We start from the raw sequence: 25165 nt of genomic DNA on the forward strand, positions 1-25165 counted from the left end.
GGCCTCCGAGGCGCTCCACTCCTCCATTTCGTCCCTGCAGAGGACGGGTCCACCCTGAGGAACCAGCGCAGCGATGGCTCGGGTCATGTCGTAGCCCGTAGCGTGGAGTGTGTCCATGGCGTGAAACTGAGGACAAAGACAGGACTTCATGAATTGAACACTTTCTCTTTATCATTATCACCCAAACCTGCTGTACACAAGGTTTTAAATGTAGTTCACTGACTTTTTTACAGCCCTGATGTCAACACTTCAGCCTCCGTTTAGTGTGTGTGGTGTAAATGGTTCATCTATACTTACTTATGAGAACGTTTTTGGGACAAACCTGTTGTTGTGGGGACAATTTGTCCCTGAGGGACATTTTGCGTGTAAGTGTGCGTTTGCTCACTCGCAGGCTACAGAGAGACCAGGTACAGTTGTGGTAGGGGCTGACTGACAGAGATCAGAGATGGGGAAATACTGTTTATTATAAAGACTCTGATTTATTTAAAGCCCGGCAATTAATGGGAAATGCTGAGTTTGGAAATATATCATGTCAATGAGACACCAAACAAGTGTGTGTGTGCGTTTGTGAGTGTGCGTGTGAGTGTGTGAGTGTGTATCACTCACCAAGGTGATGTCTCTGGAGGCTGCAGCAGCGCTCATGTGGAGACTGGGCTGCCGGACAGAGCTACTGCAGTCCAAAGCTCTGGCGAACGTACCTACTGAACTATGGGGTGATAAAGACGACAAACAGACATGTAAAAGAGAGACAGGAAGTGAAAATTATATTATTTCTCTGTTGACTCACCGAGCTACCACAAGAAACTGGTCGATCTGTTTCTCCGTCAGTGAGCTGTTGGGGTCCCAGATCTTCTCCTCCAGTTTCTCCAAGTCTCTGTTATCACCCTCACCTGTGTGAAGACACAGCAAACACACATTAACATTTCTGGTCCCCTGTGAAAAGGCAGCATGAGAAAGGTGTAGCCAGCCTGCAACCAACCTGACCACTGTTTGAAAAGAATATGAAATATATTATTATGGATTTAATTATAGGCCCTAATGTTAACAAATGTTCAAAGGTTGTTATGAAGAGGTTTCCCTGACTGAAAAGAGACTGAAAATACAGCTTAGAGCAATGTAAGAATCACTGCAGCTACATCTGTTGCCAAGGTTGACACTCTGCTTCTGCTGCACATCATATCATACAGTAAGTCCAAGAAAATTGTCGATGATGACGGTCAAGAAAATGCTGAAGTCAAAAATGTACATAAAAAAGATGACATAGTAGATGTGTCGAAGAAGTCGTCCAAGTCATAGACACCAAAGAATAAAAAGAAGTGAAGGAAGTCCAAAAGGGAGTCCAAGGTGATAAAGAAGAAGTAAAAGGATAGGACGATGAAGATCCAAGTAGTCTGAACAAAAAAAAAGAAGAAAAAAACAGAAAAAGATGAAGGTAAAAGAAAACGAGGTTCAAGAAGTAAAGGTCAAAAGAGAAAAAAGGAAGGTAAAAGAAAACGAGGTTCAAGAAAAGGTAAAGGTCAAAAGAGAAAAAAAAGAAGTCCAGGAAATAGTCCAAGACAAAGAATTTGAAGAACCATAAGAACATTTTTACAGAAGTGGTCTGGATATAAGTCTAAGAAAAAGAGGTTAAAAGAAGAAGATTCTTCAGTGTTGTGTCATATAATGCTTTATAACTCAGCAGCTAAGACGTTGTGATGAATGAAATATGTCAAAAGTCTGATCTTGTATGTCAAAGGTCACTACATATAATATTCTTCAGGTCAAGTGACTGTCTGCTAACTTCAGCTTGTCGATGTTCTCTAGGTGACCAAAAGAGCATCAGTTATGCACAGCATAGCCATAGACTGTGATTTAAAAAGCTTTGATTAAGTATAATCAGGCTGCCACACTGTGATTGCCATGGAAACCTGATTTTTTTTTTTTTGGGGGGGGGGGGGGGGGGGGCAGACAGAAAAGTCTGCATTATTGATTGTTCATTTTCCTAAAAAACTGAGCAGGAACGTTAACAGTTAACTAATCTGTCTAAGCGCTCAGTCTGCTTTAGCAATGCTGAAAAACTGTTTTAAAGAAAAACAAATCTCAGTACACAGCAGGGTGAAGATTCCCCTGTGGGAAAAATTACAACGTTCTCCTTTACAGTAAATCTCTCTTTTGGAAACTGGGTTAATGAGCCAACCATGTAAGGATTGTGTACCTTCTTTAAGGAGGTCGGTGATGTCGGCTTGGAACTTGTTCCCGACTCTGATCTCCCCTTTATCAGCCAGCAGAGTCTTCTGCTGAGGGTCATATACCAGTGAGTAGAAAAAGGCATCCTGAGAAATAAACAAAACAAGGAAACGATGACCATTCCATGTAAAAAGGACTGGAATTTTTTTTTTTTCTCATGCTGAAACTACTCCATGTAAATAGAACATCTTGTGTTGACGTGATGAAGAACATAAAATAAGGCTTTGGTTCTCGCATTTCGTTTGGACACCTAACAGGGATCGTTCAACCTGATACTCAGGATCGATATCTGTCCGTTATTGGTCAAAATTTTAGGAAGAAAGAAGAAAAACAACTTTAGCTGGTCTGATACCCAAGCTCGCGTAGGAAAAGAATTAAATGGGGTCAATATCAGATACTCCAAGTTGCAGCATCGCTATCAGACTTAAATAAATTTAAGTCTAAATCTAATCCTAATTTATATCACTAATTTGTCACCTAGGGTGAAATAAAACCCCACATACCTCTCTGTCCAGGTAGGACTTCAAGGCCTCTGTCTCATTCAGCAGTGTCACGCAGCACTTCCCCCTGAAGACCAACAGCAATATAAAAAAGTCAATGTCACCAAAAAGACAGGTCAAGAGGGAAACAGATGGAACTGGGTTTAAAGAGGTGACGGTGAGAGCGAGTATTGAATTATAAACAGAGAATTTTATGTTACAGATGTGTTTCTTCTGGAAGAACCAGAAAACATTACATGTGAAAGGACAAGGACGCTGGAAATAAAACCCCACAAATGTCAGAGTACTGAATAAGGTAAACGTTTCCTTCCAGTTCCTTAAGGTAGAGCTCAATAGTAATAAGAGCATTAGCCTATACATCAGCCAAGGTCACACTGTTCAACATGTACAATGAAGTAACTCAAAGTAATTCAGAAACCACGCATACAGGGAGCCCATGTACTACCAATAGTACACGCACCATATATTGAGAATCCTTATCTGATTGGACATATTGCACACGAGATGGTTGAGATATTGATCAAACCTAAGGTTGCGTGCGTTTCCACTGCAGCGTGAAGGAACCGCACAAATCCTGACTGAGTGTTTCTGGGCCTAAAATAGTTCCTGTTGAAGACGCAGGACCAGATGGTCCAATAACAGATCAGGAAGAGGCCATGGTTCCATGGAGAACCCTGCTTCTCCTTAGTCAACTAGTTTGAGTTCACCCTGGTACAGTGGAATCACATACCTACGTCACATGATGTTGCTAATAATGCCGTCTCCCACAGCAGGAGGTGGACGAACATTGACTGTACCTGATGTGTGTGGCAGGTAAAGACTCCAGCTGACGGGACAAGAAAAGCTCTCTGTGTCTGAGCTGGTGTTTCTGTTTTTCTGGGAGTTCAGCCATCTCTGGATTCTCCATCTCCTCCTCCAGCTCTCCTGGATGGGGGTAAGGGTACGGGCGAGAAAGAGGGGGAGAGGTCACCCACCAGTGAAACAGAGGAGGGACAATGCAACAATGGAGCCCACAGGGAGACATTTAAAAGTTTTCAACAGACGCTGCACGCACGCACGCACAGTGTTTTTTGTGTTTTGTCAGCACTTCTTCTAACACAATTAATTCCCTATTTCTTTCTCCTCACCTTTACTAATACACATATTTCCCTAATGCTAATTCTTGCTCTAATTCTAAAACCAACTCTAAACCAAAACTTGACCTCAGGAGAAACCCTCTCACTCAGCAGGAGCCTCCATAATGTCCCCACAACAATAGTATTTTTCCAACCATTATCCCCACCTGTATAGATATACCAGGAACACACACACACACACACTTCTAAAGCACAAACGGTAGAAGGATGTGACCCTGATGAACCAGAACAATGAAGTCCCTGAGGATCAAAGTGTGTTTACAGTTTACAGTATTGGCACTACATCAGTAATTTACATCACATCTCAACAGGATCCTCTGTGATGTCATTTATGGCTCAACCACAGACTGTACTGTATATAAGAAATGGACGTAACCATACCTACACATCAATCAAGCCGCAGATATATACATATGTGTATATAAATAACATACATATAAATATACACACACACACACACGTATATATACATATATAATATTCTATTAATTATAAGGACCTCTCCCTGACAGGATGGTTTAGACCAGTGGGACAACATTACATCATGATGTCCTTACAGAAGGGTAAAGACAGGTTTAAATGCTCATTTCTGCCCTTATTTTAAAATATATACACAACTAAAGTGGTCTAAACACTGACCACAATTCCAAGCCACACCCCCCACCCCCCCCCCCCCCAAAAAAAAAACAAAAAACAAAAAACAAAAGGTTACATTGTCCTGGAGAAGAGATATCTCCTTCCATTTTTATACACACTTTTTTGATTCAACAGAGCACAGCAGGACAAAATACCATCATGGTGTAGTGTCGCAAACATGAATTGAACAAAAGAGTTCTGAAATCGCAACCTCAGAATATTCCAAAATTTTTGCCATCAATTTTTTTTTCTTGCTCTGACCTGTGTTTCTGAACTGCAGCCCTCGTGTCACACTGATAACAACCGTGTTGTCAGTCGTGACAAAGAGCCTCCAGAACCACAGCAGACATTACACAATTGTTTCACAACCCCAGTCGGACAACACATGACCAGCAAACTGACCTATATGTGTAAAAACCGCTGCAGTTCCCATTTGAGCTCGTGCTGTTGATTGAGCTGCTATTTGTCTGGTCACTATCTGCTGAATCAGCACCAGATCCTGGAGTCATGTGACACCAATTTTCTTTGAATCAAACGTCTAACCTGAGTGTTCTTGGAGCCTTGTTTTTCAAGGAAAGGAAGATCTCTGAGAACTCCTGAAAATGTGTGGAACAGGAACCAAAAACAAACAGTGACATTTAGGAGTGGCTGACCACTGCTTAATACAAATATTTTCACTTGTAGAATAAAAATAGTATTTTGTTAATAAGAAGAAAACTGAAAGTTAGTATAAATCTGCATAGCAGTTTGGGTTTCACACTTACAAACCGCCTGTCATCTTATATCCCAACATTTTGAGCACTGCTCTCCACATTATTGCAAATGTATTACGTGCTAACCTGAAGAAGTATCAGTAACAGTACTGAGTATCCGCAAGTACTTGTATCGGTTTGTAAAAAATACCTGGACTAGTAGCTGACCTGGACTAGTAGCTGACCTGGACTAGTAGCTGACCTGGACTAGTAGCTGACCTGGACTAGTAGCTGACCTGGACTAGTAGCTGAGCTGGACTAGTAACTGACCTGGGTTCTGTGTCGTAGCCCTGACGTAGGGACTAACGTGGTCACTAATTTGAACACCTCTCAGGACTATGGTCAGACAGGGTGTTCGTCTGGACTGGTATTCTGTCTCAGCCATCAACAAGTATTATGGTCTGGATTTAACAGTGAGTCTGACCTCAGCTGACCTTCATGTCACACACACACACACACACACACACACACACACAGGTGAATCAGAAACACAGTGAACATTTGTGCACCCAACGGTGGAAAAAAGACGTGAGCAGAGAGAGAGAGAGAAAGAGGGGGGAGGGAGAGAGAGAGAGAGAGAGGGAGAGAGAGAGCAGTGGGTACGTGCTCCAATTCATTTGGAGTTTCATTAGGAGGAAGCCAGACAGAAAGAGAGAGACGGGGAGCAGAACAAAAGCAATCAAGGGATTTTCAGGGAGAAGAGATGTGTGGCCAAAATCAATAAGTGCTCCTTCATTCGCTCACTCTGCCCGGCTCTCAGCACCCTGCAGACATGCTATCAGTGCCCTGGAGGAGCACAGCACCAGCACAGACACACACACAAAGGCAGGACTGATGAGAATCACTTCACTTTTTAAAAGTTAAAAAAATGAACTCAATATTCAGTAGGATTATTTAAAAAAAGAAAGAGGATATAAATAGAATATCAAACATAACAGGAAGTTGAACGAAGGTACAAAAACAAGACCAGCAGCCACAGAAAGGATGTCAGAAAGGAAAGTGATGTAAAATACATGTGCATCATGACTAAAATATGACCTGGAGACACCATGACTTCATAGACACACTTCCTGTGCTTAAATACGTCAATGGTTCCAGCTAAGAATCTACCAGGAACAATAATCTGATGAAGTCAAAATCTGGAACCTTTATTGTAAAGAAAGGTCATTTGATGTCAAGGGAGCGTTAAGACGGGCCCCAGCCTCAAACTCGCCTTAGAGAAAAGTCACAGGCCTCCCTTAAAGAGTTTATTGGGAGAAAAAAAAAAACTTAACCGGACCTCCACTCTCAACCTGCATGTTTTGTTTTTTTTTTGTTTTACAAAAAACAATAGACATAACACAGACACAAATTTACCATTTTATGTATTAATATTTGAGTTTTCAAGATGCAAAAATGAACCAAAAATTCCAGTTGTTCTTTCATTAAACCTATGACAACAAATGTGATGAGTCCATGAGTCAACTCTTTAAATATTTACTCTCATACTCCCTTTGTTTCCTAGCAGTAATGGAGTCATTCCTCCTTCTCACTGTAGGTGGAACCAATCCATTCATTCCTTTCCATGCACGTTTTCACGTCATCCTACATTCGCCTTTCATTCTCCTTGTTTCAAACCTCCCCCCCGAGTGCTTTGGCTTATTGTATTTATTTGGAGCATAGGTTCCCAAAGTAGGGAGGGCAGGCCCATCAAAGGGAGCATGAAGCTATTGTGGGGTCTGTCTAGAAAAAAAGTGGCAAAGTTAAAAGCTGTAAATGTTCAAAACTGATTATCACTACAGTTTATTACCAGAGTTTAGATCTGAAGAAGAAGAGCAAAGGACGCAGGGAGAAAAAAAAAAGGAGTGCTTCCTTCTCCTGTGATTGCATTTCAAGACAGTAACTAGTGTAAATCCAATTGAAAAGAGAGCATAACAACCAGAATCTCATTTAAACCACATAAGAAGGGTCTTAATAAACAGCAAAACAAAGTTTATTGCAACAAACAAAGATTTGTGGCTTCTGTCTTTAGTGCAAAACAGAACATTTGCATGGTTTCCTGTCATCCCAGTAGAACTACGGCAACAAAAAACAAAGAGAAAATTAACTTGATGAAAAATGAACGACAACAACACATAATATATGCAGGAGGAGAATTGGAAGAAAAGCCTTGGAATAACAATCACACCAAGAGCTTTTTGTAGACGGTGGTCAGATCAATGCTGGAATTTCAAAGGGTGTCTTACAAGATATCGGAATTTTACTCACTCTAAAAAAAAAAGACCTATAAGGAAAGAAACACAATTCAGCACTCCATAGCAGAACCAACCCTTAATGAGATAAATTACAGTAAATGTCAAAAAAGTCAAATGAAGAAAGTAGAAAAACAGCATTGCTGCTGTTGTTTTTGTTTTCCTCCAAATAAACGTCCATGTCATCCCTCACATTTACTTCATCAAAACATACTGTATATACTTCTTAGCATCTGAGAATTATTCAATCTATAACGATGTCCTTTGGGCTCTTCAATAGGAGAATTCAGTGATGTCATATTGTTGTTTCGAGCACAAATATGGCACCAAATAAAAGCTATCACAGATGGTGCCCAAACACGTGAGCGTACAGTCACACACAGTGACAATAATCAGAAGGGTGTAAAATGGACAACAATGACGACTTGAGACGATGTTTATTGTTATTTGAAGTTTTTGCTATTTTGAGACATCACTCATGATATATACGTCCTCTCAGTAAAGACATCTACTCCTGTTCTTGCCTCAAGCCTTGGCTCTGTGACATCTCTGTAACGACAGTGAACATCCCAACTCAAAATGGCACCTTGTGGGCTCATTTTGCAACCACAAAGCCTTTACCTATAAACGGTCTACGGTAGCGACACAGAACTTAGATCCTGCAAACAGGAGAATTTCGCAGCATGGATGGTTTCAAATCTGTCCCCAGGGTAGGCTAATAGTGGTCCATCAGTTACACAGTCCTTCTAACAGGCTCCTGGCTGTGTGTCCTAAAGGAGCAAGTCAATTCCCAAACCTCAGTCCTCCTCCGCATCCTCCTCCTACTTTCCACCTCTGAGCCAATCTCCTGACAGTGCACCCACACCATACTCTCTACAAATTGCCTCTCCATCTCACCTGTCCTGGCCAATTATCAATTATTGATGAATGGGTCGCCTTACTGGGCTCTGAGACAGCAGCAAGGGGGGAAGCAGAGGAGAGAACATGCCTGAGGGTGAGATGAGGGCTTGAGGAAGCAGATCGTGCAGTTATTACCATAACAAACTGACTACACCTCCACGATACGGTTGGAGGAACTGAAGGAAACGCAGAGAGAAGGTGACAACTGCATCTATCGAGCTGCCTGCTTAAAAATGAAGCTTTTAGGAATAATTAACCCCTAGCTGAGGAGATCAACCAATAAAGGATCAATACTGTGATCAGTGTGGTGGTGGTTTTATTACTGGATGGCCCACATTCTCTACTACTGGCTAAACAAGCCTTTCAGTTGAATGAGCTGCACCGGTTAAGGGGTTATTAACCTCTGAGTGAATTAAATGCAGACTATGCTAACGATTCATTAATTCATTTGAGATGGTTTATTAAGAATTACAAAGTCTTTGTTCTCTTTTGACTGTGCCCATCTTGGACAAAGATGTAGACAAAGTTAGAATATTATTAAGATACTTAGGGCCACTTTCGTCTTTTGGGGAACTTTGAAGTGTTCTGCATTTAGCGTTAGATGTTCCTATGGTCAACAAACCATCATTACACATAAAACGGGTGAAGACAAGGGTTCAGAGTGGAATGGGTGGAGCACAGAGTAACAAGTGCTTTCAAACAGCACCAAAACTGAAAGCCAAGCTTTAAAAGACAGTAGTGAGATCTGCTATGACGTATGGTTTAGAACAGTGGTTCTTAACCTGGGTGCGATCGAACCCCAGGCGTTCGGTGAATCAGTCTCAGAGGTTCGGTGGAGGACCAGACACACACATGACTCATTTGATTCATGATGACACGCCCCCCAGCTTGGCCATCACTGAAGGGTTTGATGAATTCACATATGAAACTGGTGGGGTTCAGCACCTCCAACAAGGTTAAGAACCCCTGGTTTGGAAGTAGTACCACAGTGTAGGTGTCAGAAGGAAAGATTCAGATTTTTTTTTTAACTGGGAGTGGCCAGAAAGGACAGGTTGAGGTTTGGACATGTGCTGAGGAAAGACAGTGGACCAACCCTGCTGGGGATGGTGCTGTCAGAAAATAGGAAGTTATGGATGTTGTGAAAGAGGACACTGAGATGGTTGGTGTATCAGTGAAGGAGGCAACAAATAGGATGAGTTGAAGGCAGGTTGCTGTGGCGACCCCTCCCCACGGGAGCAGCTGATAGAACAGGAGTGATAAGCCGATGTAGGATGAACTAGGTATAAATTATGATTTTGAGTATGTATCAACAGAGGAGAATCAACTTTCTTCTCGATTCTCATCACATTTCAACCCAGTCCTAAGAACAAGTGCAGCTCAGTCAGGGAAAAACAATAACAGCGCTCCAAGACAATGCGGCCCTGTGGACCCGATCATTTTTCCAGTATATGGTTCCAGAGGGACTTCCAATAGCTGGTCTGACTGAGTTGTGTTATCCTGCAGTTATTACTGCAGAGCTGCACAGCAGCTCGTTGGGTCCTCAGAGTACTCATATAACTTGGAGTACCTAGAGGGAAAACCTCCTTAGTGTGGTGGTACAAGTTCAATGGTAGGCGGAGTAGTTTGTACGGAGGGAAAAGCAGATACATTTTAACACATTTATGTCGTATAATCACCACAACAGGCGTAATAAGCTGTTTGGGATAATGTGGTTTGTTTGATTGATCATATTTGGCTCTTTAAGTTAATATAAATGAGCAGAAAAAAGGCCTGCCCACACATGTAATAATAAATCATCTTAATAAGAGATGTAAAGTGAAGCTGTGCCTAATTAGGCATTCCATTTCTCCAGATAAAAGATACAACAGATATGGAGTTCATGAACGAGCTGCACCTGCTTCATAGCGTTTCTGTGGGAAGAACACTGCTGCGTAATACTACAATAACAGAGTGGAATGTATTATTTAAAAGACTCTAGCTGTTTTAGATTCTTATCAATAAGACTAGAACATCACAACTATATGAAATGTTACCTTGGTGTAAAAGCCAAAACATGGACTTACAATACAGTAGGAAATGTATTAGTAGAGTTGTATTCATTGTATTTTAAAAAGACACATCTGGAGAGCTGAGTCACAGCAGGACAGGCTCAGGTGATGCTAACTTCCTGGCTAATCAAGTGTTGAGCACTGATCTTTGTTTCCATAAAGACAACATAATTATGGCTCAGATTAAATCCTAAAATTGTGGCTAAAAACACAAATAGTGAGTCTTTTCCAAACGATCTGAGCTGAACCTTGTCCTCAACAAATGATCTATTCTTTTCTGTTTTACCACAGCAGAGTTTTGTGGTTGGAGTTGCAATACTGACAAGTTTTTTTCTTATTTGAGACTAGCAAACATTTCTACCCAAATACTGTACCACCTTCACCTGCAGAAAAACAGGAAAAGGGGGAAATATTGCCAGAGGCCAATCCCTGTAGATGATCATCAACACTACAGGCTAGAAAAACAGGAAAAGGGGGAAATATTGTCGGAGGCCCACTGAAAATGACATTGGTGTCAATTCAAAAAGTATGTTTTTGAGGAACCTCACACCAAACTTTTATCCACCAAGTCGGCCATTACTGCATTAGAACCAAGTGCAGATCCAATTACCATTAAGCTTTATATTTAGATGAACCAAAAGTGAAAATGCATAAGTTAACACAAATATATTTCCATATTTAAATCCTACATATTAAGAGAATTGAACTTTTAGCTAGAAAAAATGTAATTTCCACTGATAATATATTACTAATTTCCTTAAAGCATTAGCTGAATGTAAACTTGTGACTAGTGGTGGAATGCAGTTAAAAAAATTTAATTAGAGGCTTTGTAATTTTTAATTTAAAATAATTTGGTCTACGAGTACATACATTCATAGAAATTTGTGTGGAAACTCATTCTTTTGGTACATTACTGCCACCTACAGGGATGGCAGTTGATTTTAAATAAATATATTTAAAACCAATGCATCCAGGTTCCAGCCTGATATGTGACGTCATGCTTCACCTCAGCATCTGTTGAACATGAGATGAGGCTATAAGTATAATTTATTGAAATTGCACATATCAAGTGGTATAGATATCACCAATGCAGGTTCAGGTTTATGTTCCACATGGGAAAACAAAAATCTGAAAGAAAGAAATGTGGCTGAGTGGACATCGGATCCACTCAGGAGACCGACTGGCTGTAACTGGAACACAGCTGAGGACCAGGTAATGTTATGGTAAACTGGCTCTACCAGTGTGCATCACCTCACCTACGACATGTCACGTTGTCTTTAGTTGATGAAGGCGTATTTAAAGAGGGAGCAGCGTCTCAGAAATAGTCAAAGGTTTGAGTCATGGCAAATTCAAATGTCTAAAAAAAGAGGGAGGAGCCAGGGAGGTGGGGATGCCAAGTGCACCACAGATGCCGACCACTCTGGAGGCTGCTTCGCTCACGGGGGAGGGGCCAACGGTGAAGTCTGAGGCCCTGTTTAGGGTAGTATCCAAAATATTTTATCAATGAGTCACAGCAGACACACGGAGACACACATGAAAAATACACACGAGCTCTACTCTCCAATGGTCTGTGAACTGAATAAAGGAACCCCTCCAGGTATTCCTGCAGCAGGAACCAGAGTGCTCAGAACTCACCTTAATCATGTGTAGAAAGTCTCAGACCTGCACCAACTGTGACAGGAACAAACACACAGAAAGGCACATGCAGTGAGGCCGCAGAGCAGACAGGATACAGCCCACACCCATGCGGTGCACAGCCATTCCTGCCGTGCATTTTTTACATATTGCAAATGTCTGGAAGCCCCTCACCAAACTGCAGCTGGCAAAGCAACGGCAAAAGTGAACAGGGACGAGAACGAAAATCACAAGAGCACGATTCCAGGACTTCAGCAGTGACCAGGCCAAGAACCTCAAAAACACAAGACTGTAGGCTATAACGCATCTGCAATCCATTGACTACACAACTACAGTCACAATTAAAAAGAAAGTCACAAGAAGTTACATTTAATAAATAGAAATTACTTTCATTTTTACAATTACAACCTAGAGATAGGAAATGATATTCATTTTGTTTTTCCCAGATGGCCATCTAATTTGCAAAGTAGTGAATCAGACTTCAGTCTGGTAAAAATTAAAAAGTAATTTTTCTTTCTTCTTTTTTTTTTTTTTAACTTCAAGTATTTTTGAAACTTTGATAAAACACATTCGAGCTCCTTCTTCAAAGCACTTGACAGTCAACAACAGAGTCAAACACTGAGACACCAGCGCTGTGTTACAGACTCATGTACAGAACCAGGCTAACGTTAACGCTGTTTACTCTGCAGTCAGGAGTAACACACACGTACACACACACACGTACACACACCCAAAGAGACATCATGAAGCTGGACACACCCAGTCAAAGTCTAGTTAGTGGTTTGGCCTGGATGATACCATGGCAGCGTTCCTGCATTTGAACATTTAAATCAAGCACTTTATGATTGGACATTACCAGAATAAATCTGTTTATTAAACCACCAGACTTCAACGCTTCAACCAAACAGACTCATTTTTGTCTGTTTATTAAACCACCAGACTTCAACACTTCAACACCCACTGGACCAAACAGACTAATTTTTAGCAATGCAATCAAATTTTTTTTTTTTAGTTTACCTACTTTTTTGGAAAAATACGTTTTAGCTGCAGTTTTTCTTTGCTAAATATTTTCTCTTTTGAGTTTTTTGGGGGATCAGTCTTAGTAATCTTTAAGGATATTTTGCTGGAGGTTTTGACAGTTTTCTCTACGAACTGACTGCTAGTTAGATAGATCTTATTAGTCACATCAGTCACACTGACATGAACAGAAGAGTCCAAGTAAAGTCTGGGATATATTTACACAGCTACATTTTCAGGCTTTTACACTTATAATAATAGACAAACAAACACAGTAGATTAATAAGGGAGTCTAACCCTGGCCCTGAGTGTAAGACAACTGGACTATGGTTCAAACATGTACCTCGTGGCTGCACTACCATAAACCGTGTGTGTGCGCCGTTGACATTACTCAGGCTGCGCCACACCACACAGAGAGACGGAGACACACACACACACACACACACAGGTCATCAGCTCCGACCAGATGTGAACCAGACACAGTCGACTGGGTCGCGTCGCTGCGGTCTCACAAAAATGCAGTTTTCACCTAACAATTTTCGCCTCCTAATCTGTTTCACCTATAACCACAGAAAACCACACAAGTGGATTACATGTTGTTCAGTATCGGCCTCAGTATGATTTAAATGAAGCCTGTGCCACGATGCAGATCACACTCCATCTACGCAGCGCTCACAAGGACATACTGACCTTTACCACAGATGTTTGAGAGCGTTTTTCTCCAGAATGTAATTTTAGACTCTTTTCCTGATGTTTCAAGTTGTTTTGCCATGTGAACACAATTTCTCAATGCTAAGCAACACGATTTGAGCCGACAGAATAACATGTAGACATCTTAGAGAATTGTATGGATACTAGTCCTGTGTCAAACTCAAGGCCTGCAGGCCAAATGCAGCCAGCCAAGCCATTTCGTGTTGCCCACTGAGTTTTTTTAACCTGATAAATTTGTTTGTTTTTTTATTACACAGAGCAATGTACAATATTAGTAACTTTAACATTTAATAATAATAATACGTTAAAGTATTAACATCTAGACACTCTTCCATTTACAACCAGTCCTTCAAAGGGAACCGTATCACTGATGTTGCTCTACACACCTGCTGTTAATGCCAACTAATCTATTGTTTTAACTCCTACAGAGTCGATAAGAAAATCGATAAGGAATCGAATGGATAAGTGATGTCTATAATAGAAAAGGAGTAAATTCTTATGGATTTCCATCCTTACTCCTAGAGTAAGACTAACTCTCAACCCTGTCTCACTGCATCTCCATCCTATTAATGCAAACACTGTGGGGCAGAGCCTGAAGGCATCATTTGCAAATGACCACTGGGGAGACATTCAAGAACGACTGTGGCCTTCAAGCAATGCACTCTGGGGACAGAGAAGTCTTCCGTCCACCTTCTTCCCTTTTTTTTTTTAATTCTGATATTTTTAAACTGACCCTCTTTGTTCCTCTTGGCCTCAGCTCTTCTGTGTCTTCTCTTTTCTATCTCTATATTTTCTACTTTCTATTGTTTCAGCTTCTAAATCCCTGCAAAAACATTCTGGTACCTGGAACATTAAAAGGAAAAAATAAAAAATAAAAAATAGGCAACAGCCGCCGCTTGATTCCATTCAAAGTCTGCTGGTGTCTCCAGATCCTGCAGGGCTTCCTCTAAGCTCTTAAAAACAGCAACACATTTGTGTGCACAGCTCGCTAACACACCCACTCATCAACCATCAACCATAAACTGCACGTGAGAAATGGACAAAGCTGTTTGGTTGCAGACTGTGGCTGTGAAGCGCATTCAAAATGTCTCTGATAAGTTCTGCAGTCGCATTAGGTTGTGTTTGTGGATCAGTTACAGAAAATGAGTTTTTCCTGTCACGTGTCGTCATCGCCTCCTTCATTGTCTGCTGTACATTTACGCAGACTCCATAAAGTCACCTTATCTTCAGCACTGCTTTAGTTCAGAATCTGCAGTTTAGATTCATTGGAGCTAAAAAAAACGATTCTCAGTAAGAAAAAGCACTTTGTTTAATATTTTGGAATTTTTTTAAAGGTACCAACACTGAAAATGACTGATCATGAAATTGTGAAAATAAACGTAACAACTGAAAATATCCCGACCCTTCCTTCTAATTACATCACTGAAGTTTGCACACTTCTTTTCTTAGTTGCAAATTGCAATTAAATCAGAATAATCTTTTGAGCTGTCAACAAATACAATTCTCAAAAATCACATGACTGAGGTTGAAAACATGGTACTGCACTCCTCACTGTCTGTGAGGAGGCTTGGCTTCATCAACAGTTGAATTACTAGGAATAACTTGTTGATTTTGACATATTGTCCGACTTCATAACATGAGTAACCTTTTATATGAATCATTTTGTGTACTGTTAATTTAAGAATCCACGGTTTAAATTTGATACATTTTTTGATCAGTTGCTGGGCTCTTCCTTGGAAATAACATTTAAATGTTTGTTCTATTGGAGAAGACTCTAATTAACCTTCGTGTCCGTAAGCCGACGTTTCTTACAAACCATCAAAGGATGAAATCCATCAGGAAAGCCAGTGCTGTCTGAAATGATTCTCTCAGCTCAGCAACAGCAGAGGAACTTTCTTTAAATTCACAACCATCCCCTGAAAAACACCTGCTGAGTTTCATGATGAAGCCACATCACGAACAGAGTCACATTTCCACATTACGGGGACGCTCCCTCCATAAGGCTGTACAACTTTGCAGCGGACGAATAACTGAAAGGTGTTACAGGACCAGGTTTGTGTCTGTGATTTTTGGTGAAGGAGTTTTGGTCAGTCACTCACTCGCGTGTTTGTCTGCCAGTGCGATGAGTGTGCTGGAGATGTCCCTGCGTCGGTAAAAACACACCACTTTGGCCTCCACGTTCCCATTGGCTGTCTGAAAAGCAGAGACAATCGGCGTTACCACGGCAACAAGTGGTGCACCAACAGATGCAGACACACACACACCTAATAACGAGACTTTTTTTTTTTTTTTTTTTTAAAGTGAGCTTGCAACTGCAGTGGTCTCCAAATACGAACACCAGTGTTGCAGTTACCAGGACAGGGAAGGTGTGGCTGGGAATGTCTGTGACTTCCAAGATTATTTCCCACTTGTGCTTCACTGCAAATGGGATCCAACACTGTTTCTAAAGTAGCTGCTGTATGACAATGAATAATTCAGGGTTCACAAGTTAGGCTCAAGCAACTGGAAATCTCAATCAAGGTCAATTTTTAATGACCTCATCTCAAATTCATTTTTAAAAAGAATTCTACTGCTGATCCTGCTGCTTTCTTAAAGAGATTTTAAGGGCAACACATTTTCTTTTCAATAAATATTAAAATATTGCAACTTGCATATGCAAAACTAGCCACTTCTGAAAAGATAGTCAAACTATTATTTTTTAAATAAAGAAAAAAAAACATGTGACTCTGAGGCTTTATCTATTATTTTTTAAATAAAGAAAAAAAACATGTGACTCTGCAAAAGGCTTTATTTTTTATTTTTTGTCAACATAAGAATATTTATATTTTAATATAACAAAATTAGCTTATTTAAATGACATGGTGCAAAAATAATGTTACTTATATTTTAATAATTTGCATTTTTCTTTATTTTTTGGAAAACATAACCACATATGGAATATTTGTAACATTATTAATGGTTTTGGACAAAATTCAGAAAATCAAATACTCTCTTCTCTTTGCAACATTACAATAAGTCTGTGAACATTTTTTCAAATTTAAAAGAAAACAAAAAAAAAACATACTAAAAGACAAGAGATCTTTGACGAAACTAAACAGCTTACAATGATAAAGAAGACGATGAATGTTGAAGATGAAGAAGAGAAGAGCACAAAGAGGACTAGCAACCTATTACCAGGACCCTGAGGTTCCAACTGAATTTCATGGAAACCATGTTTTTTTTGTAATTTATTCTGAAGAAAGTATTTTCTTGCCACCTAAAGTATTTAAGTAATTTAAAACATGTTGGGGAACACAATCTTCATATTTGGCCATCTGGTTTGAATCTATAGTGAATAGAAAATTCACCATTGATATAGTTGTGATATTTTATTGGCAATTATATTTGTTCTCCCTTATGGACTTGTAGTATATTAATTAGGAAACTTCTCATAAATCCAGTACAGTAACAGTACTGTAGGATGAAGAGAGAAATGATCATCACTGCAGACCTTAGTTTTAGGTGATCTAGGTGAACAATTATCAAATCAGTTGCAATCCATTTTCCAGCATGATAATTGTAAAAGAAATTAATTATTTCTCATTCATTTTCATTCCAGAGAGAAAACTAACACCTGTAAATCAAGCATGACATTAATTATACTTGGAGGTGGTTACAGTGTTTTGTTTCATTTTTTTCTTTTTTGCTGTTAGACACAAATTAACAAAAAGAAAGATGTGGAAAAAAGGAAGACCCAAAGAAAACAGTACCAGGACGCACAACAGCAAGCAACATTATAAGGAGTTTTACTTTTTACCACAAAATTAATCTGATTAGTATTTTTACACGCAGAACAACATGTACTGTGTGTCCAACAATTCCACATCGATCTGACACCTGACTCTAAGCGTAGAGCTACTCTCACTCTCAAGTAAACCACTATACAAATATTTGAAAAACATGTTTTTTATAAACAACATTCTCCAAATCATACCAAACACAGAGGTGAGCAGTGATAACAGGATCCATCCCTACTGGCCTATCAGTTAACAACGACACTGTTGTTTTCTAGGTAGCAAAAAAAAGAATTGTCCACTCTGATGACCCATAAAAACTCCAGGTAGTCTACAAAGTAGGTCATTAGTAGGTTTTAGAGGGAATTATCAAGATGTTTCCTTTAACAATGTAACCCTATGTAAAGTAAACCTAAGAATCCCTGAGGAGCAGAGTACTGACCTCACTTCTCAGCGTTCTGTCAATCACATTACACAGGCTTTACATTGACCAGCACACAGTGGAAACACACACCTGACCTGGGACTCCGAGACTGAAAAATACTGGGCACACAGCACAGCTTACTCAGAGTATTGTATGACCACTGAAAACTAGCAATAACACACTAAACAACTCTGATGAGGCATCACAAATAAAATTGGTCGAACCACAGAGAACAACCGGTTCAAACTCCTCTGGAACCAAACTTCAACTGAGCTTGGGTTTGAGTCCTAAACCGTCACACACTCGCAGGTGTTTCTGACAACTAGACGTAGTGACTATCCCCAGTTTAATTAGACTATTTTTTATTTTATGTAAACAAGGTCTACTGGCGGTTAATTACAAAAACACATTTTGTGTTAAAGGGTTTGGACTAAAGATAGACACAGAATTGATCATTTTGGACGGCTGAGGACCAAAGGTTCTTGGTCACGTTGTTACCCCAGCGCTCCAGTCTGCAACCCAATTTGACAAATAATCAGACCAATCAGATTACTAAAAATGTCCACAAGCGCATGACAGCAACACAGAAAAACATTTCACAAGTACATAGCTCATATTTCAACATTAACTAAATTAACATAAATCGAGGAATAAAACGTACACATTTCTTTTCACTTGCAATCTCCTAAAACATTGGAGGGGCCAGAAAATATTAATTACACTGATTATGTAATCAATAAAATGTCATTTCAATTTCCACAATTGTGACTATGATAATTCTCATCGTATGTGCAGCAGTTTTATGTAGTCTGACTATAATGAAATCATTCAGGTCACAAGAAACAGCGAAACATCTCTCTTCTGTTCCATCTCAGATAAATCAAAACCAATCAGGCTGGGTTCTGGGCCAGAACAATGGTGCGTTCAAGGGTAAACCTTCAGCCTCAGACAAACACTCACCTTATTTAACTCCTCTATCCTCCTGATGAGCAGTGGGTTACTGGAGGAGTTCTCAAAATAAACATAATCTGTAGAGAAAACAGAAAGAGAGAGAAAATGTCAGTTTTAAGCTTTGACAAATAGTTGTGAGGTGTTTTTTTTATCTGTTTTTCTTTCTTTCATTTTAATACAGGCATTAATTTAGATGTTTTGTAAAGCCATGAACGTTTGATGTAATTGGGTGGAACGGAAGAGAGTAAAGCGAATACATCATGTCATATAGAAATCACATGACATCAATAAGATTTAACTCAAAACAAAAGATTTCATTATTTTGTGTGTGTGTGTGTGTGTGTGTAGAGTGCCAGGCTGCAGAGTCTCTGAAATTAATCACTGGGTCTTCCATTACATCCATGATTTTAATTTGCTTAAGGCTTGATTGGGGCTTCTTTAATTACATCATGTTGCTGCGCTCTCCTCAGCTCCTGCCACCTACCGCTGCTTACATCCAAAACCTGATATTTGCATAGTAGTGGTGATGAACGGGATTTCATTTATCGTCACAATTGTCAATGTTTCTGGTGATGTGGTGAATTTTGACATTGTTTTACATATTAACACCAATTATTAAGCACAGAGGAGGAACAAAGCAATCCCAAGAAAATACATTAAATGGACGAGAACATTTTATGCAAAGAAAATAAAAATAATAGCTTTTTATGTATACACACACACACACACCAACACAAACACACACAACCTGTCCCTCCAGACTGCAGGCTCTACTTCCTTAGCCTTCATTTTTTTCTTTGGTTTTTTTTTTTCTTCATCCAACCCTTTGTGTGTGTGTGCGAGTGTGCACGTATTTGTGTGTCTGTGTGGGTGGGTTTTAGGGACTGCACAGGCTTTACCAAGCATGTGTATTTTATGTGTGTATGTGTGCATCTCTACTGGTATAAAACAGTGGTCCTCGTGGGAAACAAAGCCCGGTCCTCTGGAGATAGAGCCTCATTCTTGAGGCTTCTGCTCACATTCAGAACCAGGATGTGAAATATGTGTAGGCCACATTAGGGTTAGGAAATAAGTGGATGTAGTTTATGCTGTGAATAACCTTGTTCCTGCAAAATGTGAATGCTTTTGAAAGCTATTGTTTGGAAATGGGCCAAAACTTCTCTCAGGTACGAGGAAATAATTGGTTGAAATCCTCTACATCAGGGATTTCCAAATCGTGGTGCGGGTACCCCTGCACGAGCTGCCTCTCTGGGGGATGCAAGAACATGAATATATATACATATATATCTTATGTGTATGCATGCGTGTGTTATATATGTGTATTCTGGACATTGGTTGGGGTGTAGAAGGGGGGTACTGGGCCAAAACACTTTGGGAACCGTTCTGTTCTACACATGCTTTTGTGGTTTTTGCTGCAGAAAAAAAAAAAAAAAACACAAAACTCCTGGAACAGATGCTATCTTCACATGAGAACAACTCTCTGAAATTCCAAAATGAGCCTCAGCATCAACAATGCCATCACATATATTAAGATCCCATATGCCTTGGATACAGTACAAGCCAGAGACTGGTATGACACTTTCAGTCAGTCACTGTACTTGTCTCCACTTATTGGTCTCCACTTCTGGAGACATGTCTTAATTAATTTAACAAGTACAACTTCTTTAAAAAAAATGTTTTTCTCCTTATACGTTTATAAAGGTTCAAGTCAATCATCAGAAGAGAGTGTAGTTTTTGTTGCTGTTTTTGAAAGGGAACCAGATTTTCTAGGTAACGTGGTGTGGGATCGTGATACATCAGTGAAGTGTCCTAACAAGACTAGCTGTGCAAACCTGTGTGTGTGTGTGTGAGTGTGTGTTTCCTGGCCATGCTCCAGGCACATTGGAGGATTAGCTCACACCAGGATATCCCCACAGGCCCTGGACTTGGTAGGGTGCCTGGTCTTAGCCCTGCATGTGTCTTGGCTGAGATTATAACCCACACTTGGTCGGCTGCCTGGAGCTGGAGCTGGAGCTCTTCTCCTTTCACCCTGAACTTCCCAGCACTAAAACTCCGACTCTGCTCCGGGCTGAAGCCAAGTCTTCTCCATCTCTGTGACCAACTAAACCAAAAAAAAGAAAAAAGAAATCCTCCAAAAACATTCCACCAACCAAACCATGATCCACGCCGACTACTGCTTTGATTTCCTCCTTCCTGTGTGTCCAACACTAATAAACCGAGGCATCCATCCATCCATCCATCCATCCTGTCAGAACACCCAGGACATACAGTGACATCCAAATCTATCCTGAATCACGATTCCTGGCAGAGTTGATGGAGTAATCCAACTACAAGCACTTTGTTAAACATCTATCTGTCGTGAAGCTTTGATTTCCAACCGATCAGTTAATACAACTGGGACTAATATTACAAACATTGACACAACTGTATTTTGATTGAGTTGATTTGACGTCTCATTAGTAACAGTGATCACTGATGTTGTGTAAACACTGGGGTTTAGTCCAGGCATGTCCAAATTTAGATTATAGCTTTTTTTTTTTTTTTAGAAGATTTTTTTCCTGTTTTCTTTCCCAATATTCAACATTTTCCAGGATCTTATTGGGGTGATTTTTAACTTTTTTTGTTACATCATAGTAATTTCCAGACTCAATTTAGGGTTAACACCTTCAACATTATACCTGTTTACATTATCGCTTTGTGATCATTGTCCGACTGCAGTGTTAAAAGTCTATGAGACTGAAGTGACCTGCATTTGCAAAGGATGAACGGACGTCACAACCAATTGATTTGAAATCTTTGTTAAACAATTACACTTGGCGATCAATCAGAGAGACTCTATACCTAGCACACGACTGGAGCTGCACTGGAGTGTCCATCGCCCTTAGCTTAGATTTCCAGGTGCAAAAGTCCAGGGAATGAGCAACACTTTTCACTGACTACCTCCATTAACAGTGTGTGTTGTGTTTCTGTCCATTGTTTCCATTTGATCGTGTCCCATTCTGCCTTATATGGTGAACAATTGTGACGTCTGTCAGATGAAATGTGACATTCACTGAGGACCCTTCCAAAAAGATGTTGTTTTAATCTGATTTAGGACCACATATCAAAAGGATCCTCGTCATCAGTAATTTGTTATAATGACTGTTATAAATAAAACTGACACGGGTCACACATTGGGAAAAATCTGATTTGGACCACTTTCAACTGCAGAATTACTGGCTAATAGTTATTTAGCCTCAACAGTTCCTCTGATCTGAACAAAAGAAAATCCCTGCATCTTAACTTCAGCCACCTTTACCTCAGACAGTGCCACACCACTAAACCATACACCATAGCAGGTCTCACTACTGGATATTGCAGAATGATCAATTATTCACAAAGGGTAAGGGTATAAAGTACTGCAGTAGTAAAATAGCAATAATAATAATAATAACATGCAGCTCTGCTAACAGTTGAGATTTTGAAAAAAAAAAAAACTTTGTTTCCCATTCTTTGTAACCATTTATGATGCAAAACAGCCACATCGTCTGGCGATGAGTAACGAGACAAGTCCAACTTTGTAAAAGCTTGTCAATAATGTAAACTGAAGCCTGCAGTGGTTCTTTGGCTCCACTGCTGCAGTGAGCATCATGTGTCAGCAGACATCTGCAGTGAGTGAGTGAATAACAGCCATGATAATCCAACTACACCCATAATAAGAGCAGTTTAACGTTGGTAGGGACAAAAGTTATTAATTCGGATCATGGATTTACTGACATTAGAGTCTTTATTTAGTGAATTTGGGAATGAATGGGATAAAACACTGAACTTAATCCAGTCACTCCCAAAGACCAGGCTGAGATAAACAATCAATAATCACTGACACTTAGCTGATTGTTGTGGCACATGTTAAATTTAAGCATTATTCAGAGTGGACAGTATTGGTATCATTTTTCTGTGAATGGCTTCCAACTGCCATAGATTGCCAACGTGCAGTCCCAATGGTTTTGATGCACTGTTGTCACTGCTGCAGTATTTCCATGCACACCAAGGAAGAGAATAGAATAGAATAGCAATTTTTGTGCACCCCAAGTCAGTACGGCAGCAATGCAATATCTAAAGTTTGAGGGTTTTGAGAGAATAAAACTGCCTTTGAAAAAGTATGTAGAATAGGTGTAGTTAGTACATAGTATATTACCCTAAGATACAGAAGATAGAAGTTTCCTGTACAAAAATTTAAACATCGAGGTAGAAATGTAAAAAATGAGTCACAATGGTGTTCTAAAATATTTTTTCAATTTAGTTAAACATTTAGGTTTTAAGTTATATTTGTGGTAAAAATTGTAAAAAAAAAAAAATGTTTATCTTGGAAAATAGCACAGACTGTGATGGACAGATTCATTTACTTTCTTTTCTAATGGTATTCAATTCTTTCAGCAAAAACTGTTTCATGTCAAGACCTGATTAGTTTTTTTTTATCCAATTCTAATACTAAGTATATCAGCCAGTATTCTAAACCGTGATCGTGCGCCTCCAGCAACTGTTCACAGCAGAGGTTTAAGAAAAGTTCTTTATAAATGACATTCAAGACTTTTAATTCATTTGGATGTCCTTTTAAAGCAACTTATTCCAACTTTAAGCCTTTTAAACTATTCAATACCTCAAGGATCAAGAGACAAACCACTTAGTTGCATTTAGCAACTACTTCAAAGTATTCACAACCTGTGCCACTAATCAATATTCTCCATAATATGGCCCAATTTAACAGTTAAAAAAATATCTAAAATTAACCATCAGACTCTTGGAGAATTGTGTTCTAATAAAAACCTTTGCCATTAAGAAAATCTCAAACATATTGCAGCATATGTCGACTGAAGTTGTACTTAAATATCCCACTGGAACAATGGGCACTGCTAGTGAAACTAATAACCAATTCTTTGTACAAATAACATTTCAATATTTTAAAGTTACAGTCCTGAAGTTTTACTAAGTAATGAAAAGTAAGCTATTGCTCTTGAGACCTTTTCCAAGGAGCAGCATTGACAGGAGTTGCAAATTCTTGTAGACTCTAATTTGAATGATGGCTTCTTTCTGACACCTCCCCAAACCACTCGACTATTCAACATTGTGACAAGACCAGGAAGAGATTGTCACATCACACCTATCTGTTTGTATCAGCTTGTTACTAGACTCCACTGCTACAGTGACATCCTAAACCCACTGGTGAATTTCAAATAGGTTGAGCTGAAGTCCAGAGGCGCCAGGTCAGAAAATTAAGGTATTCCAATCCCAGGTTTTCCAACAGAGGTCGGAAGAAGTACAGTGGCCATAAAAATGAATAGTACTTTAGTATTTTAGATGAATTTAAGAAAACAGCAGTTTGGAATAAAGGAGTCAAACAGCTGTTTAACAATCTTAAATTAATATTCTGCTGCAAACAATATATTGGCGACATTTTTTTCATGTTATGTGATACATTCCATCTATATTTGAATTGTATGCCATTTTTCTTACCAAATAGCTGCACAAATATGTCAACTATGTTTTTAACAAAAAATAAAAAGGATAATATGAATCTCATGACTCACTGAAATAGTAACAAACAAAACATTATGAGCTCAATGAAAGGCTCAACATTTTATGAAATACTGGAGTCTCATTTGTCTAATTCTTAGGAACCAATTTATTTCATTTATAATATAATGTCTACAGATAGTACAGTGGTTATAAATCCTGCGATTATAAAGATGTGACTACTAAAGATGGAATTATAAAAAAAAAAAAAAATCAACACAACAGGCTAGGGTAAAATCATTTGTTCTACTACTAATTACTATTACTTTAAAAGATAATAAGATGTGATTCGTTCCAGCAGGGCCAATAAATGACTGGAAAATAACAGGCTTATAAAATACAAGGATAGTCAAATTAATTAAGATAAATTAAATGGGTTCATAGCAGGATGTACTGCAGAAAAAGGAAAGGTTTAGAAGATAGCAGATACAGCAAAGAGCAAGAGAGAGAGAGAGGGAGAGCGAGAGAAAGAAAGATCAACAGAGAGAGTGGGGGAGGGCTAAGCTGGAAGAGGGAGAGTTGAAGATGCTAACATTTTCTTTGGCAGTGACCAGTATGGACCAAGTTAAGAAGAACAGCTAAGGTCCAGCTGTTTGGTAATAGAGTTACAAGAAGTTGGGATGGTTTGGACATGTCCTAAATAGGTTCCTTGGTATCCAACTTTTTGACATA

General features: G+C 39.4%; 1 protein-coding gene across 1 annotated transcript in view; it reads right to left on the reverse strand.

Moving 5' to 3' along the window:
• The window catches only part of mta1 (metastasis associated 1), a 43005-nt gene that overhangs the window by 7529 nt on the left and 10311 nt on the right, over positions 1–25165 (reverse strand). Inside the window, exons 2-9 of the mRNA XM_017042667.2 lie at positions 18950–19017; positions 15892–15985; positions 3524–3650; positions 2730–2793; positions 2195–2312; positions 788–890; positions 607–706; positions 4–126 (exon numbers count right to left, since the gene is read on the reverse strand). Of these exons, the coding sequence (XP_016898156.1) occupies positions 4–126; positions 607–706; positions 788–890; positions 2195–2312; positions 2730–2793; positions 3524–3650; positions 15892–15985; positions 18950–19017 (797 nt within the window). The remainder of the gene's footprint in view (positions 1–3; positions 127–606; positions 707–787; positions 891–2194; positions 2313–2729; positions 2794–3523; positions 3651–15891; positions 15986–18949; positions 19018–25165) is intronic.

Source organism: Cynoglossus semilaevis, chromosome 1 (assembly GCF_000523025.1).
Source record: "Cynoglossus semilaevis isolate Cse_v1.0 chromosome 1, Cse_v1.0, whole genome shotgun sequence".
NCBI classification, from domain to species: domain Eukaryota; kingdom Metazoa; phylum Chordata; class Actinopteri; order Pleuronectiformes; family Cynoglossidae; genus Cynoglossus; species Cynoglossus semilaevis.